Source organism: Choristoneura fumiferana, chromosome 7 (assembly GCF_025370935.1).
Source record: "Choristoneura fumiferana chromosome 7, NRCan_CFum_1, whole genome shotgun sequence".
Lineage (NCBI taxonomy): Eukaryota > Metazoa > Arthropoda > Insecta > Lepidoptera > Tortricidae > Choristoneura > Choristoneura fumiferana.
The window spans coordinates 10,490,134-10,506,343 of NC_133478.1; the positions used below are offsets into that span (position 1 = coordinate 10,490,134).

The 16,210-nt window shown below is 37.3% G+C and overlaps 1 protein-coding gene across 1 annotated transcript in view; it reads right to left on the reverse strand.

Moving 5' to 3' along the window:
• Window positions 1-16,210, reverse strand: part of LOC141429691 (semaphorin-2A-like) — a 526,100-nt gene that overhangs the window by 251,381 nt on the left and 258,509 nt on the right. The window contains exon 3 of the mRNA XM_074090134.1: window positions 3,748-3,897. Coding sequence (XP_073946235.1) covers window positions 3,748-3,856 — 109 coding nt within the window. The 5' untranslated portion in view covers window positions 3,857-3,897. The remainder of the gene's footprint in view (window positions 1-3,747; window positions 3,898-16,210) is intronic.

Genomic DNA, 16,210 nt, shown 5'->3' on the forward strand with positions numbered 1-16,210 from the left:
TAGAACTAGTCATTACCCGCGGTTTTGCGAAATAATGGCGTTTTGATTTTATTGGATTATTGCGTCGCTTGTAATCAAGGAACACGCCTTGCTTGATATTCTCTTTGATTTTTGGCACTAGACAATGAAGAAACATTGGATAGATAGATACATGCCCACCTAAATACATTAAAGTACTCCTACAAATATCTGCTCCGACCAGTGATCAAACTCAGGAACTCAAGTTTCATAGCTTCTCTAAGCCCTTGCTATCATACCTACCTGAGGCCGTATCGCCTAACGTTTTCGACGCTCGCAATCGCAGTCAAGTGAGAGTTTTTGTATGCGAAAACTATCATTTGATTGCGATCGCGAGCTTCAAAAACGTTAGGAAATACGGCCTCAGGTCGTCGAAAAAATAAATCTGTGATAGAAACAGAACTCACGAATTAGCAAGGTGGGTTGCCAGATCAGGTTACAACAGAATTGACGCGTTTACAAACCATACTGGCTGCATCGAACTTATTTAGCGTATTCAAGCGTGTCAATGTAGTCAATCGAGCGTGGGGCGCGCGTCATTTGTTTCTGCGTCAGGAATGGCCGCTGCCCCTCGGCAACAGAGTGTTTCTAAACAACCGCTTTTATACAGATCTCGTTCGCAGTTCAATGCAAAATCAGAAAAACAAGCTTAACAAAAGATACTCGACTTCATTATAACGGTCAATTTGTTTGCTACAACTACAGTAGAGTCATTTTACGACAGGTTTACGTCCGTGTGACAATATATGTGTATGTATATACATCCAAGCTTTGTATCAATGCAATGATAAGAAGTGGATAAAATCAAGTGGAAAGAAATCGTTACATTCACAGATACATACATAATTACAAGTGAAATATTATTCCATCCATCCATCCCAGCTATATACGTCGTCCACTGCTGGGCACAGGCCTCCTCTCAGAACAATATCAAATGGAAATATTATTGGGAACACCCAAATACTCCGAAATATTTTATCCGAATTTGCTAATTCCGATTTTCAAAACTCCGATTTTCACAATTCCTAAGATATATAATTCCGATTAAATACGAAATTTATTTTTCCGAATTTCAAAATATCGATTTTTTAATATCCGATTTTAAAATTCCGAAGAATGAAAATGCACGAAATGTTATTGGCCCGAAATACAGTATTCCGATTATAAATTTTCCGAAATGACATCACTAATTCGGAAATATGACATTCGGCAAAATAAACTTCGTGGTTTTAATAATCGGAATCTTGATTTTGAATCTCGAATTAATATCAATCAATTTAGATAAATTGACCTGCATACTTAGGTTAGGTTAGGTTAGAATTGCGACAAGGCGCGAAGCGCCATAACTGCGCGGAATAGGAACTCCGTGAAGCGGAGCTCCGTCGACCTTGTGTCACATTGCTGAAAATCAATAACAGTAAATACTGTTTTAGGCCAATCTAACCTACATAGCTTAAGTTAATAAGTCGGGATTTATTATTGATCGGTGTAATGATATTCGGAATTTTGAAAATCGGTATTTTAGTAATCGGAATTCGTATTTTTCATATTTCGGATTATTATTGAGTCGGACTTCTTATTGTTCGGTTTATTAAAACTCGGAATTTTGAAAATCGTACTTTTAAACATTTTTTTTTTTAAATTTCCGATTTATAAAAATCGGAGTTATGAAGAATCGGAATAGTCGTATTAGGAGTTTTGAAACATTCGGAATTATAAAAATCGGTATTTTGAAGTTCGTGATTCCGACTTTCGGAATTTCGTATTTATGTAGTGTACCCATATTATTACTGTTTTAAAAATTGTGCCTGTATCACGGCGCTTTTTATCACTTAGTATTTCACAAAGCACGGTAAACAAAACAGATACTCGAAATATAAAATAAGAGGTGAAAAACACCCCGTATTCCAGATACGGAGGGCATAAAGCGTCTGGCAAACCTGGCAGTGTCCGACGCACGTTTGCCAGCCATTCGTTGCCAGCGTGCTGCCATCTATACTTTTAATTGGCAGTCGTACATTCTGTCTGCAAACGACAAACGTGTTGATGAGGGCAAGGAAACGTTAACGGTCAGATCAATCAGGTTGAAATATTTAAAAATGGATACGGTTGAAAAACGAATGCTATCACATCCACTATGTTCACAAATTCATTAAATACAATATTCTTCAGCAGAAGCAGTTAAGTGGTTTGATCTAGTGCTTCTCAAGTAGAAGCCGGGCTATGATTTTTGAGTTTTCAGGATTTATTCAAGTGATTACATTTGAAATTTACCATAAGTTTTTCAGTGAAGGAATACATTGTCAATCCGCGTATTGGGTCTACGTGGAAACACAAGCACTTTTGTACGGAGAAGAGGCCTGTGCCCAGCAGTGGCACGTGTAGATGATGAATGGTTTACATGACCAGATGGCCTAGTGGTTAGAGAACCTGAACCTGACTACGAAGCTTGAGGTCCCGGGTTCGATTCCCGTGTCGGGGCAGATATTTGTATGAAAAATACGTACGTTTGTTCTCGGGTCTTGGGTGTTTAATATGTATTTAAGTATGTATCTACCTATATAATTATATTTATCCGTTGCTTAGTACCCATAACACAAGCATTGCTAAGCTTACTTTGGGACTAGGTCAATTGGTGTGAATTGTCCCGTGATATTTATTTATAAATGGTGAAGGTATAGATATTTACGTTTTACGTGATATGAATATTTTATAAGGATCATTTTTTATTCCATGTTGTCTTAATTACAGTCTGTATGATTTCCAGAAATTTGATCGTACTTCTAAAAGACTAAACTTAAAAGTTGTTTTACTTTCTACGCTTTCATTTTATTTACCACAACACAAATTTCAGAAGTTTCCGTGTATCATCATTACACTAAAGCTTTTGAGGGTAAATAGCCGTGCCATTTACAGAAACTGAATAATTAAGTGAACTTTTCAAGTTTTAATTATCACCGCGTTGACTTTTCCCCTGAATTGAACGTCAGGAAACAATACCAAATCCATTCAATTATATAAACTTTTAATTAATATTAATAGGAGCGCTCACTTTCAAAAACAAAAAATACTGCAGCCAGATAAAAAGTTCTTAGAAATCCGCGTTACCCGCAGCTGTGGACTGTGAATTAATGCGAAAACAATAAAGAGTCGGAGTGGGAGTCCGAAAACAGATGATGAGTCGAGGCGAAGAACCGCGAATAAAAATTAATTCCAAATGGTTATTAGTGGCCGTGAACAAAAGGACACTGGTGTGAGTGAGCGAGGCTGCAATAAACGTCACGACAAGAGAGATAGGAAATTAAACGAAACTAAAGCAAAGTCGGTCGTGCGACATCTGGGGGAGGAAGTTTGGGGAAGCCCATTCAGCGAGTCTTAAAAAAAAACTAAATTAAGTCCGGACGCTTGATTCTGTTTACTCCGTACCTACTGCGCGCCCTGTGACTGTGAGCGACATTTTAAAAATGTACTTCTTTTGTATCTGTTGTTCTTTTTTTTTGGAACTTGATAATAGACTCCTAGCGAAAGCAATACGGTTATTTTTAACCGACTTCAAAAAAGGAGGAGGTTCTATGTTCCAATGTTTGTATTTATACAGCGTGTCAGTTTTGGCATCGCCGTATACATATAATAAAAAAGTACGTAATCAGTATCTGGCTGAAAAAGCAGGGGTTTATACACGGCAGAGGATTGGTCACTTTTTAACAATTATATCGACGTTTGACTTACCTTTAGGCAGGGGTTCTATGACGACCTTGACTGCGCCTGCGCACATGAGTCCAGAGAATATCCATATCACTAGCATAGCGCCTCGCGAGCGTCGCAAACATTCTTCCATCGTGATACCGGGTCAGTCTACGTTTCCCACATTGTAGAATCCTGAAACCAAAAGATACATTAATCCCTATACACAATTTCACTTAAAAAGAAAACAAACCAAAAACATTTGAACATTTTAAATAATCAAGAGTCACTTGGTAAAACGATAAAATAGGATGACGGAATGTCAAAAGAACGAGCCAAATCATTTCAATGTTTTCACAAAACAATCCAATCTTTAGTCATAAATCCAATCCTTCAACTTTGGAAGAGTGAGTCCGTCTAATATCTAGCGCCTTTGCATTTATGAATAATAACTGGAAAAAGTTAAACTTTGAAATCCGCCTCCATCTGAATATTGTAGAATTCGAAAGATAACGTGCCAAAAGAAAAAAGGCTTTTCTTATTTTTTATTCCTCTCTGTGTTTATTCTCGCCGGGAAGTTCGCGAGGTGGATTAAGATTGTCTCTCAATTCTATCGGATTATTTAAGTAATTTCAGCTTCGTATAATATACGTATAATCTTTTCACAAAATGAGTTTTTTGAGGCGAGCTATCGTTTGCTGCGAGAGGTAATTTTGTTTCTTGTAGATTTAGTTCAGACGTTGTTGCTCTTTGTAATATTTTCTTTGCAATTTTATCATCTAAATTGATGTTTACAACAATGGCAATTACTTTTATATTCATGAGATGTACTGAATGAATAACGACTGTGTTTTTTGTACAAGAATATTGATAAAATACAAAATTATGGTCATATATGTATTAGGTAGGTACTATATCCCAAAAAAAAGAAAAATTAGTCACGCCGTCAACCCAAAAAAAGATTTGGCAAATGATAATTGAATAGATAACCTTATAATCCGTGAGCTTTTAGAAAAACCTTAGGATTTCGGGGGTAATCGGAAGGATTCGTGTAGTAGGAAATGACAAAATTGTCTTTTTGACTTAGTAGCAATCCATCACGCGAAGAGTGCACTTGTTGTGTTTTCATTGATTTATATAAAGCAGTTAAAACCACCACTTACTTATTTATTTAGTTTATTTTTCGTAAATTGATTTCCACGGGTAGTCAACTTAAACAGGGTATTTCTGTAAATAGCCAATAACGAGAAATTGTTTATAATGTATACAATTTTTTTAAAGAAGCTGAAAGTTTTAAGAAATGTGTTGATTGTAAATATTTTAATGAGTTTCAAGACAGAGTTAAAAATAAATAAGCGTAATATTATTACAGTAAGGTTTATTTTGTACTAATGGTTATTCTTTACTTGACTTTTTACGGCAACTTCGAAAGGTTTTGCAAGTTGATAACAGAACAGAACCGCATATCACGATCGCGTGTCATCGTCAATATATCCGAAGTATACTTCTAAAATCCGAAGGTTTTTTTAAGAGCTCACGGAGTGTACCTGACTTAACATAGAAAAGTATAAAAACACATTGTCATTTCAATTCAATATCTCCAAAAAGACCTAAACCAATGAGGGTTTTTCGACAGGCGAAATATCGCTAGATGGCGTTAGTATTGTGAGGTCCGGTTGACATTTCCCTCACGATACTAACGCCATCTAGCGATATTTTTCCGGTCGAAAAACCCTCATTATTATCAAAGAACAACATTATTAACAAGGAAACTTACTTTCAGGTAAAAACAAAACGCATTGAAATAGGCCCATCCGTTTAAGAGCTACGATGCGACAGACGACTGATAGATAGAAAGACAGTGGCGTCAAACTTAAAACACCCCTTTTTGCGTCGGGGGTTAAAAATGTTCGAATTTCTCTAATTCCCCTAAGTGAATATACATTGAAGCAAAATTAAGCGAATGTGTGTACTAAGGCTAGTAATAATAGATGGTCGTTTGGAATTGCGCCGGGTAAGCTGTGGTAATTGCAGTGTGCATCATTAGTACTGTGCAATAGAAGGGTTAGGACCAGTGTTGCTAAATTAGAATTCTTGAATGAAACCACAGATAACACAATACTGTGTTATAAACATAACATTATTGTAACAGTTTTGTAAATTTTCATGTGCTTAAAGATTTAGATGTTTGTTATTAACTTAAAAAAATCGGATTCGCGCACCGAGGGTTTTGTACAAATTTCAGATTTGAAGTGGCAATGGGCAGGCCATACAGCACGGAGTACAGATGGCCGCTGGAGCCGAAAAGTTCTCGAGTGGAGACCGCGGATCGGCAAGCACAGCGTAGGACGTCCACCAACGAGATGAACGGATGACCTGGTTAAAGCCGCGGGTTCACGGTGGATGCAAGCTGCTGCCAACCGAAGCGACTGGAGGTCTATGGGGGAGGCCTATGTTCCACAGTGGACGACCTACGGCTGAGTTGATGATGATGATGATGAGATCAAACTGAACGACATTAGTTCAGCGACTTTTAAAAACAATTTGTTTTTTAATTATTATTACACTTTTAAGTTTTATGCGAAGAAGCAATGTAAAGCAAAATGCTTGATGTTTGTAGCGTGACAGGTAACATCAGTTGGGTTCTAGGATGGCGTACATTGATAGCAGTATTTAATTTGTATGAAAAAGGAAGATTCAAAGACTTCATTATTTTTTAAAGTCGCTGAACCAATGTTGTTCAGTTTGACGAGGAGGATCTATGTTTTATTTTTTTTCTATATGATTGTTTAACTTTTGAGCTATAAATGTCACAAGTCACAGACAGCAACCAATACGGACAATATTGTGACTGGCTGGAAACAACATGATATCGGTTAGCAATTACTAAATCTGTTTCATGCTAATTGCCTCCCCGCCAATATTGACCCGTAGCATGACACACGCCTACTTGAACGAGTAAAATATAGCTTTTTTTGTCTTTTAATACGTTGGTATTGCCAGTTACTTTTTTTATGAATTGAATAATGAATCTTTCTGGATAAAATTATTTAGGTTCTCCCCAGAACCTCAAACTATGTATTTACCAAATTTCATGTAAATCGGTTTTGCAATTTAAGCGTGAAGAGGTAATTAATAGGCAAATCTTAGAGAACGATAGGTACGGTACAATTGTTTTTAAGTAGGTATTGATATATCGAAACAAGCTCTCATTAAAAATCTTCGTGATGTTCAATGCACCTATCGGTGTTGCTTCCCTGCGCTAGTTACTGAAGGTGGCTACGGACCTGAATGAAGCCAGTGGGCGTGGCCAGTAGGCACCTGATTAAGGCATCAAAGATTTCACCCTGAGACCGTCTCTTAATTATTTGGCATTCACAGTGTCGGTTTTACGCGGCGAATTAAAAAGTTCCTACTTTTTTTTGTAAATTAGACTCCAGGGTAGGAAGAAAAATACTTTTAAGATTTAGAAATTTGATATTTTTCAGTTCTTATACTTAATGAAAATTCTGCAAAAGTTCTGAAATCAAATAGCGAAGCCCGTGTGGAGTGGCGGTTACTCCGACGATAAGGGCGTAATTCTTAAGTTTGAGAAGAAGAAGAGTTCCGCACTATTCGGTTAAGGTATCTTAATGTACTCCAGGAGTTTGGCATCACGCAGCGTCTATCGCCCGTAGTGCAGCTGCACATACTGCAATACTTTGGGTATATCTCCAGGCGGGATGGCGACTCCATAGAACGGCTGGTCGTGCAGGAAAGGGTGGAGGGAACCAGAGCGCACAGCAGGTTACCTATGCGTTGGACTGACCAAGTCAAAGCCGTTTAGGAAACCACGTACTAAACAGTATGCCAACAGGGAGTTCCTATGGGAGATCGTGCAAATCGTGGACGCCTCACTAAAACCACGACCGCTCTGCCAAGAGCAAAACGACAAAAAAAAGAAGACGATGACAAACGTGTTACATAGAATTTAGTAAAACATTGTATCTATTGTTATTTTGTACTGAAAAATATTGAATAAATAATCTTATCTTATCTTATTTATATATACTTACGCACTCACAAACAACGAATGTGTAGACCGATTTCTGTCTACCCACATTCTTCAATATGTTGACTTGACATGCATGCTGTTGACTGCACTGTCACTACCACTTGATGTGACGAGTCAAATGAGAAGCTTGTCAAAGGTATTCGCGGTCAATATCCAGTTGAAAATGTATTCAAAGCACATTTTTTTTTACTTAATTAAAATTAAAACAAAAGTATTACAAAAATGTAGCCTTGATATCATGTAATGTCGATTAAAACTATTTATGTTGTTTAGCACAAAAAGGAGTATAAGTAGCGAAACTCGAAACAAAGATTTGTCTGATTTCTTTCATGCAAGGTTTTTTCATTGAAGTAGGTATAATATCGTGCCGCAATGAATAATTTCGTGTATTGCCACTGATAAGCAACAAAGTAAACGCAGCAGCAGCAGTAGCAGTAAAGTATGACTCGTATTTGCCAAGTATTTGGCATACCTACTACTTGATACCGTACTGCAAAATTAACAGTGCTCGTGCCCACGGCCGCAACGAGCCAACCCCTCTCAATGCTCTAACTCGCCCATGGCTGACCATCTGACAATTAGGAGCAAAAAACCGCAGACTGAAAATTGCTTCTAATTTTATAATTAAAGCAAACATCGATCGCCTTTGACATTCAGAAAGCAGATTTTTAACCTTAGACTTCTGTTTTCGACCTAGGTAACTTGTAGGTAGTTCAAATATGTACCTATAGTTTGAAGACGCCAATTCAGTAAAATCCCTACTGTAAGGCTTAACAATCTCGGGAAATCACTTAAAAACAAGTATGTATTTTTTATCATTATGTATCGGAAACAACGTTGAATAAAAATCACTTATTTAGATTAACGTGGAATCTATTTCGTACACAAAAACCAAACAAAAAAGACACTGAAGTATCAAACAACGAAACAACTCTCCAATTCATTAAACAAAACTTTGTCGATAAAAAGTAATTCGTCGCAAGTAGGCCGCACGTGCGGTGTCGTTCGTCGCACCTTGCCCTCTTCAAATCTCATGTAATAATGAGACAAGCTGAGTCCCTTTCAAGGATTTTTTTATTAAAACGCTCTTAAAGGGTTATAAAAGCGCTATCTTTGAAAAGTAATTGAGCCCGCCAAGAGACAGTGTCATATCTTTTTTGTTGGTTAGTAAGTTTTCGAGCTTAATTTTTTTATGGGCGGCAGGAGTTTTAATATTTTGCTTAAGAGGGTTTAGAATTTTGTAGTAAGTTAAGATGTTTATGGGCGGTGGTGATCTATTACCATCAGGAGACCCACTTGCTCGTTTGCCATCCAGTCGAATAAAAAAAAAGTTGTACTTATAAACAATAAATCACAAAAAAGTGAAGTAAAAATATACGTAACATAATTTTAGAAACTTTGCGTGATAATTGCGATTAAATTCCCAGACAGCCTGGTATGTAAAATAATACAATTAATTATTCCTTGAGGAATTGTTTTCGTATTGATTGACAAACACTTTAATATGTATATGTAAATACAAAATGAGTAAATTGTATTAAAATCTGTATACATATAAAAGCAGGCTAATGTACTTTAAGTTAAGTTAGTTTTATAACTTTCCAAAAAATTAAACCAAAGTAGGTATCCCAAATGAATCAAGAAAATGTTAGCCAGTAATCGGGTAGATTAAATAGAAATTAGGTCAAAGGTTTGCTGATGAAACTAAACTATATTCAAATTTGAAAGTGCTTTGAACCGTAGGTAAATATCATAAATGAAGAACACTGTGATTCTTGGGGTTTCTTACGAATATTTAGTAAATTCCGGAGTTTCGATTTAACTGTCAGATCAGATGGTTCGCGCGAGTAAAACTGTGGGTACAGACTAGATAATAAATTATACATAAGCAATCAAAAGTAACACCAAAATCGACACTAATTTTCTTTTAGCGTAGCTTTTAGAAATTGCCGAGAATGGGGTTAAAAAGTGTTGGTGATGATCCCCTAGCGCAATTGTTAACAATAGTTTAGGGCCCTCGCTGCGCCGGCGGAAGAGTGCGCTGAAAACTGCTAGGTAATTAAATTTTATCAAATTACTTATGCTGTTATTACTTATCAAGCATTTGTATTCGTGTGAGAAATATGAAAGATTATTCCCGAGTCTTAGCTTGGATGTTTATCAAAGGAAACTACAATACTATGGTAGGCCAAATTTTGCTAGATGACATGCTGAAACATAAAGGGTTAAGCAATAAGTTTGGACTAAATCAAATCCTGTTAGTTTTTTAACTTTGAAATCTGATGAAAATTGCATTTATTTAAATAGCCGGAATGCACCCGGCTGGAAGAACAAGATAACTTTCCTTTCTGTAATGTCAGATATATAGAGGTGGAATTAGGTTCAATTACCATCCTTCCTTACTATTATAAAGGGGAAAGTGAGTTTGTTTTGTTTGTTTTTTGTTACGCTTTCACGCCGTAACTACTACATTCCTATGAAATTTTGCATACGTCATATTAGAGGTCCAGAATAATAATAGGATATTTTGTCCCGAAAAAATTGCCATTCCTAAGGGATGACCAAAAGTTTGTTTTTGTATTCTAACCGCGGAGCTGACTGAGCTGACTTAATAATGTGTTAAAAAGCATGCTTGCTTGCTTGCTGCACCATTTCTTGCATAATCACATGCTTGCTTACACGATTGCTTCCACGCTTGCTGCATGATTTAATGCATGCTTACTACTAGCACTATTTCTTGCAAAATTTCATGCTTGCTTGCATGCTCGAATGCATGCTTGCTTGCACTATTCCTTGCATAATTACATGCTTGCTTACATGCTCACTTACATGCTCACTTGCATGCCTGCTTGCATGCCTGCTTGCATATTTGTTTGCCTGCTTGCATGCCTGCTTGCATGTTTGTTTGCTTGCTTGCATGCTTGCTTGCATGCTTGCTTACATGCTTGCTTGCAGCAGAGCTTGCAACATTCCTTGCATAATTACATGCTTGCTTACATGCTCACTTACATGCTCACTTGCATGCCTGCTTGCATGCCTGCTTGCATATTTGTTTGCCTGCTTGCATATTTGTTTGCCTGCTTGCATGCCTGCTTGCATGTTTGTTTCTTGCTTGCATGCTTGCATGCTTGCTTGCATGCTTGCTTGCATGCTTGCTTGCATGCTTGCTTGCAGCAGAGCTTGCAACATTCCTTGCATAATTACATGCTCACTTTCATGCTTGCTTGCATGCTTGCTTGCATGCTTGCTTGCATGCTTGCTTGCATGCTTGCTTGCATGCTTGAATGCATGTTTGCTTGCATGCTCGAATGCATGCTTACTACTAGCACTATTTCTTGCAAAATTACATGCTTGCTTGCATGCTTGAGTGCAGCTTTGAATGCATGCTTGCTTGCATGCTTGCTTGCATGCTTGCTTGCATGCTTGCTTGCATGCTTGCTTGCATGCTTGCTTGCATGCTTGCTTGCATGCTTGCTTGCATGCTTGCTTGCATGCTTGCTTGCATGCTTGCTTGCATGCTTGCTTGCATGCTTGCTTGCATGCTTGAATGCATGTTTGCTTGCATGCTTGAATGCAGCTTTGAATGCATGCTTGCTTGCATGCTTGAATTCATGCTTGCTTGCACTATTCCTTGCATAATAACATGCTTCTTACATGCTTGCTTGCATGCTGACTTGCATGCTTACTTGCACGCTTGCTTGCATGCTTGCTGCATGCTTTAATGCATGTTTGCTTGCATGCTCGAATGCATGATTGCTTGCACTATTCCTTGCATAATTACATGCGTCCTTACATGCTTGCTTGCATGCTGACTTGCATGCTTACTTGCACGCTTGCTTGCATGCTTGCTTGCATGCTTGAATGCATGTTTGCTTGCATGCTCGAATGCATGCTTGCTTGCACTATTCCTTACATACTGCATGCTTGCTTGCATGCTAGAATGCAGCTTTGAATGCATGCTTGCTTGCATGCTCGAATACATGCTTGCTTGCACTATTCTTGCATAATTACATGCTTCCTTACATGCCCACTTGCATGCTTGCTTGCATGCTAGAATGCAGCTTTGAATGCATGTTTGCTTGCATGCTCGAATGCATGATTGCTTGCACTATTCTTGCATAATTACATGCTTGCTTGCATGCTTGCTTGCATGCTTGCTTACATGCTCACTTGCATGCTTGCTGGCTTGCTTGCTTGATTGCTTGCTTCTTTGAAATGTTAATGGTTAACGCGAGCGAAGCCGTGGGTAAAAGCTAGTGTAACAATAAATTTTGTTCACCAAAATATGAACAGATTTTTTTTAAACATACTAACTAACAAAATAAATACTATATTCTTGATAGATGATTGTTAGCACAAGTGTACTAATATCAACTTACTGCAAATTGATATCAAGGTGATAATCCTATTAATATATCGTATAAATTATCCTTAAATCAAATTGAGATACTCTTCAATTCTTAGAATGCCTCTGGAGTTCAACAACCCCTTCTTATTGACGCGGCTCAAACAGTCTGCGTAGGCTACGATCTTCAGAGATTCTAATTCCACTTAATTTAAGCAGCGTAAACAAAGCAAGGATATATTTGAAAGATAATCAAGCTCACGGTTTACCATTAAACACAAGAATTCCCGGTGCCTTTGTCAACTTATTAACGCTATAAAAGTGGGAGGCTGGCTACGGCAATGGTGTAGCGTTTTGAGTTGTGGCGATGACGTGACGACGTGAAGGGATGACGGAACGAGACAATGTAGTAAGTAATATTTTCGATATCGTCCTGATTAGTTATTGTAGTGAGTTGAAACAAAAACAAATTTATGTTCAATTATTTACCTGCTTCATTTCCGTAGACTGCGCGCGATGGCAATGTCACGCGTAAAGGCTCTCATTTCAAACCTGGTAGTGTTTGCTACCTGTTTTACCTTATTGTTATTAATAATAATAATATTTATTTATTGCAGATTAAATCCATAGTTTTGTTAGTAGATACAGTCATTCTTATAGACTAGTTAGTAGTACAGTACAAGTCCTATATCTATGTAAGTCTCGCAACGACTATGGTGCATGTAGGCTCGAATCAGCCAGTGTTTTATTACCGGGCTGTCCCAACGGTGAGCGACCGTATTCAGGATGCGGACAAGTAAGGTGCTGTAGCTGTGATCAAGACTGTTTTATAAATTTCTCAGCTACTGAGCATCTGATTTGCCTTGATAACTAAAATCTGACGGAAACGCGACCGCAGAGTGTAAAGACACATCCTCCCAAGGAATAATCGGAAGACGTTTTATCAAGCTGATAGTCTGTTCGAGACAAAGGAATATTTTCTAGCCTATTATCAAAATTATAGACGGTTGGGAATAAGCGGAGACAATACTGGCTGGCGGTCCTGCGCTTCTTATTTTAATGGCGGCCGTTGTGCTGCATTTGAAGAATATTGTTCGAGGCATTCTGCCGCTAACATTGTTCTAACTTGGGTAACGAGAGCAGATATGATAGAGCTTTGTTGTAAAATGAGACCTAATTTTAAATAAATTTTCATTTTAAAGTTTTAGATTTAAATATGTCGGAATTATATTAGAGCTTGTTACGCGCAAATCTTTTAACATTTTTAGAATTTATTATATCTAGTTACACTATTTTGTAAATATTATCCATTCGCGACATGATATACCTAACGAGGTTGATAACACAAGCACTTTAACTATCTTTTTTTGTGCAGAAAAGTGCTCTTCGGCTCTTCTTTTTACTACCTACCTGCAATTCAGTTTGCATATTGTTTGGTGAATTCAAATTGATGTAGTTATAATAATAATAATAGCTGCTAAATTAATTTCACGACGTACAAAAACACACTTCGATAATCATGTACAATTATGTAGTAGTAGGCACTTGATTTGATCCTAATTATAACTTAAAGAGCAAAATCGATAGACATACAAACAAAATCCAGTTACTTACTGTAGGTGTGTAGACAATAAAACCTGCACCGTGAGTGGTATAGACGGGGTCCTTTGAACAGGGGAAGCCAGTGGGTTAGCTACAAAGTGGTTTCATGCAGTGCGGTCACAGCCATGGAATCCGACTTGAAACGACATGAAATGTAAACATAACTTCGTGAATTCAGTGCATTTTTTACAAAGACCGCAACGAAAAAATAAAGTAAATGAAAAAAAAAAAAAATTGACAAAGCCCCTATTTCTGACGGGGTCCTATTTCTGGGCGGTTAGCCCTTCGGACATAAGAAGCTAACGCATAACTAGCCTAACGTACCTCAATATCAGTAGCTATCTACAGCACTACGGTGGTATGGTTCAGTCCCACCCTACCTCCAGGGGTAGTGCCAGGGGTAAGGTGGGTCTGGAGAGGAAACTTACTAGCTACAGTAAGCTTGAAACCGATCTTGGGCATAACTTATGTCAAGCAGGAGACATCTTCCGGCTGATCCGGCAGACAATGATGATGAATAGTGCGTAAAGTAAATCGAAGTATGTAAAGGAAAAGGGTAGAGCTGGAATTAACCTTTTCGACGCCAACGCCTCATATATACGCACCGCAGGTTCCACGCCAACTACCTATGTATACGTCGTCGTTTAATTTTGTTAAGGTTAAGGTATTGCCATATAGAAGCCTGGCGTATGGGTGATGTCTTTTGTATTTGACGTGGCGGCGAATAGGTTAAACACCCCGCTTTACTGCTTGCTTGAAGAACCCAATACCAAGCTTCGTATTGGTGTCCAGGTCAGTGAAAGAAAACTAATCGAGACTTGGATTAGGTTTTACAAAATATAAACAACTAGGTGTTGCCCGCGACTCCGTCCGCGTAAAGAATTCGTTAATCGCTATCCCACGAGAACTATGCATTTTTCCCGGGGACTCAGAATATCTGTATAGTGAATTTCATCTAAATCAGTTTAACGGCTTAAGTGTGATGAGGTAACAAATAAACTTACTGTTATATTGGCAGCCTTTATATCACAAGTAACTCAGTGAAATAATTAAGTAGTTATCAACTTATCACCCAGTAAATAAGTACCTATTATTTAATTCTAAAGGAAACCAAATTTCGGCTTACGCCTTGCCAAATAGTAGAGCGAATGACAAGAAAAAAACAAAAGAGAATCAACAATTTGGAATTTTGAATTATGTTCTTCTGTAAGCGGCCAGTTGCGCACCGCGGAGGTTTGTCATGTTACAATTAAACTAGTCTTTAAGCTTCGTAAGTACTTTAAAATTTATTAAAAACGAGAGCATAAAAGAACCACACAGTAGCGTTGTAGTACGTAAAGGAAATCTATACGCTCCGAACCAGTATTTGTGAGCAGCGAATGTTGCGGACAACAAAGGTGACTAAGTCTTTGTAAGTAAACCGTTTAGCAGCGCAGCCTAGTGCTGGTTTTAGCTTTAAAGTATAAAATAAATTTAAAGGCCATTCGGGAATACAAAACCATTAGAATTTAAAATTGAATTAACTAACAAAACGCTTCGGGTTTACGATAATAATTGCATAAACATGGCAATATATATCATTATCTTATCAGGATATAAGTAAAATAACGGGCAAAATAGTTTCTGCGAAATTAAGGCATTGCATTACGCAATATTCAATGTTCATCTCTTATTTTATCTCGCCAGGGCTTGGAATGTTGCCGCAAGTCCACAAACAATAAATTAAATACTTCACAGGTTTGCATTTTTCAGTTATTTTAAATATATTTTTAAAAGACCAAGGTACAATTTTAGCGACATTGCACAGGTCTTTAATATAGTAAAACTAAAACCTTTATGTGCGAAAAATATATACCTTACCGTATAGTGTATCTATACGGTTAAATGTGATGCCGTCTCCGTCTATTCGAACAAAACAAATAGAGACAACATCACATTTAACCGTCAGTTAACACTAATTAATGGATGGTGAAACAGCCCCTTAATATAGGAAAACAGTATGTTGGCGTGTAATTATGTTAATTGTCAGTTTTATGATTCTCTAGCGAATTTTGCTCCTTTCAGCGGTCAGATTGACTTGAAATAGTAAAGAGCTCCAATAACAGTAATATTATATTGGTGAAATGTACTATCAAATTCTCAACTGAAATTTGTATCGAAATTGAACTTTTAAGCAAAAAATAGCGTTAATTATAAGGCCGATTTTATTAAAATGCAAAGTATCTGCTATGCATCCAAGTTTTATTTAACGTTGTGATGAACCTTAGGTAAAAAAGTTGTTTTTACAAACAATGTAATTTTTAAGTAAGTATATTAAATAAGAGTTGATTTCTAGGCTAAAGTATAAAAAATAAGCGGAGCACAATTTAGCGCATTGAGGTTCAGCTATTTACCGATAGTAATGTAAATTAAAGTACATTTAAAAAACAATGAGATATTATGGGTTTTAGAACAATAAAATAAACTTAAAAAGTACGAAAGAAGTAAAAATACAGCAATATCAATTT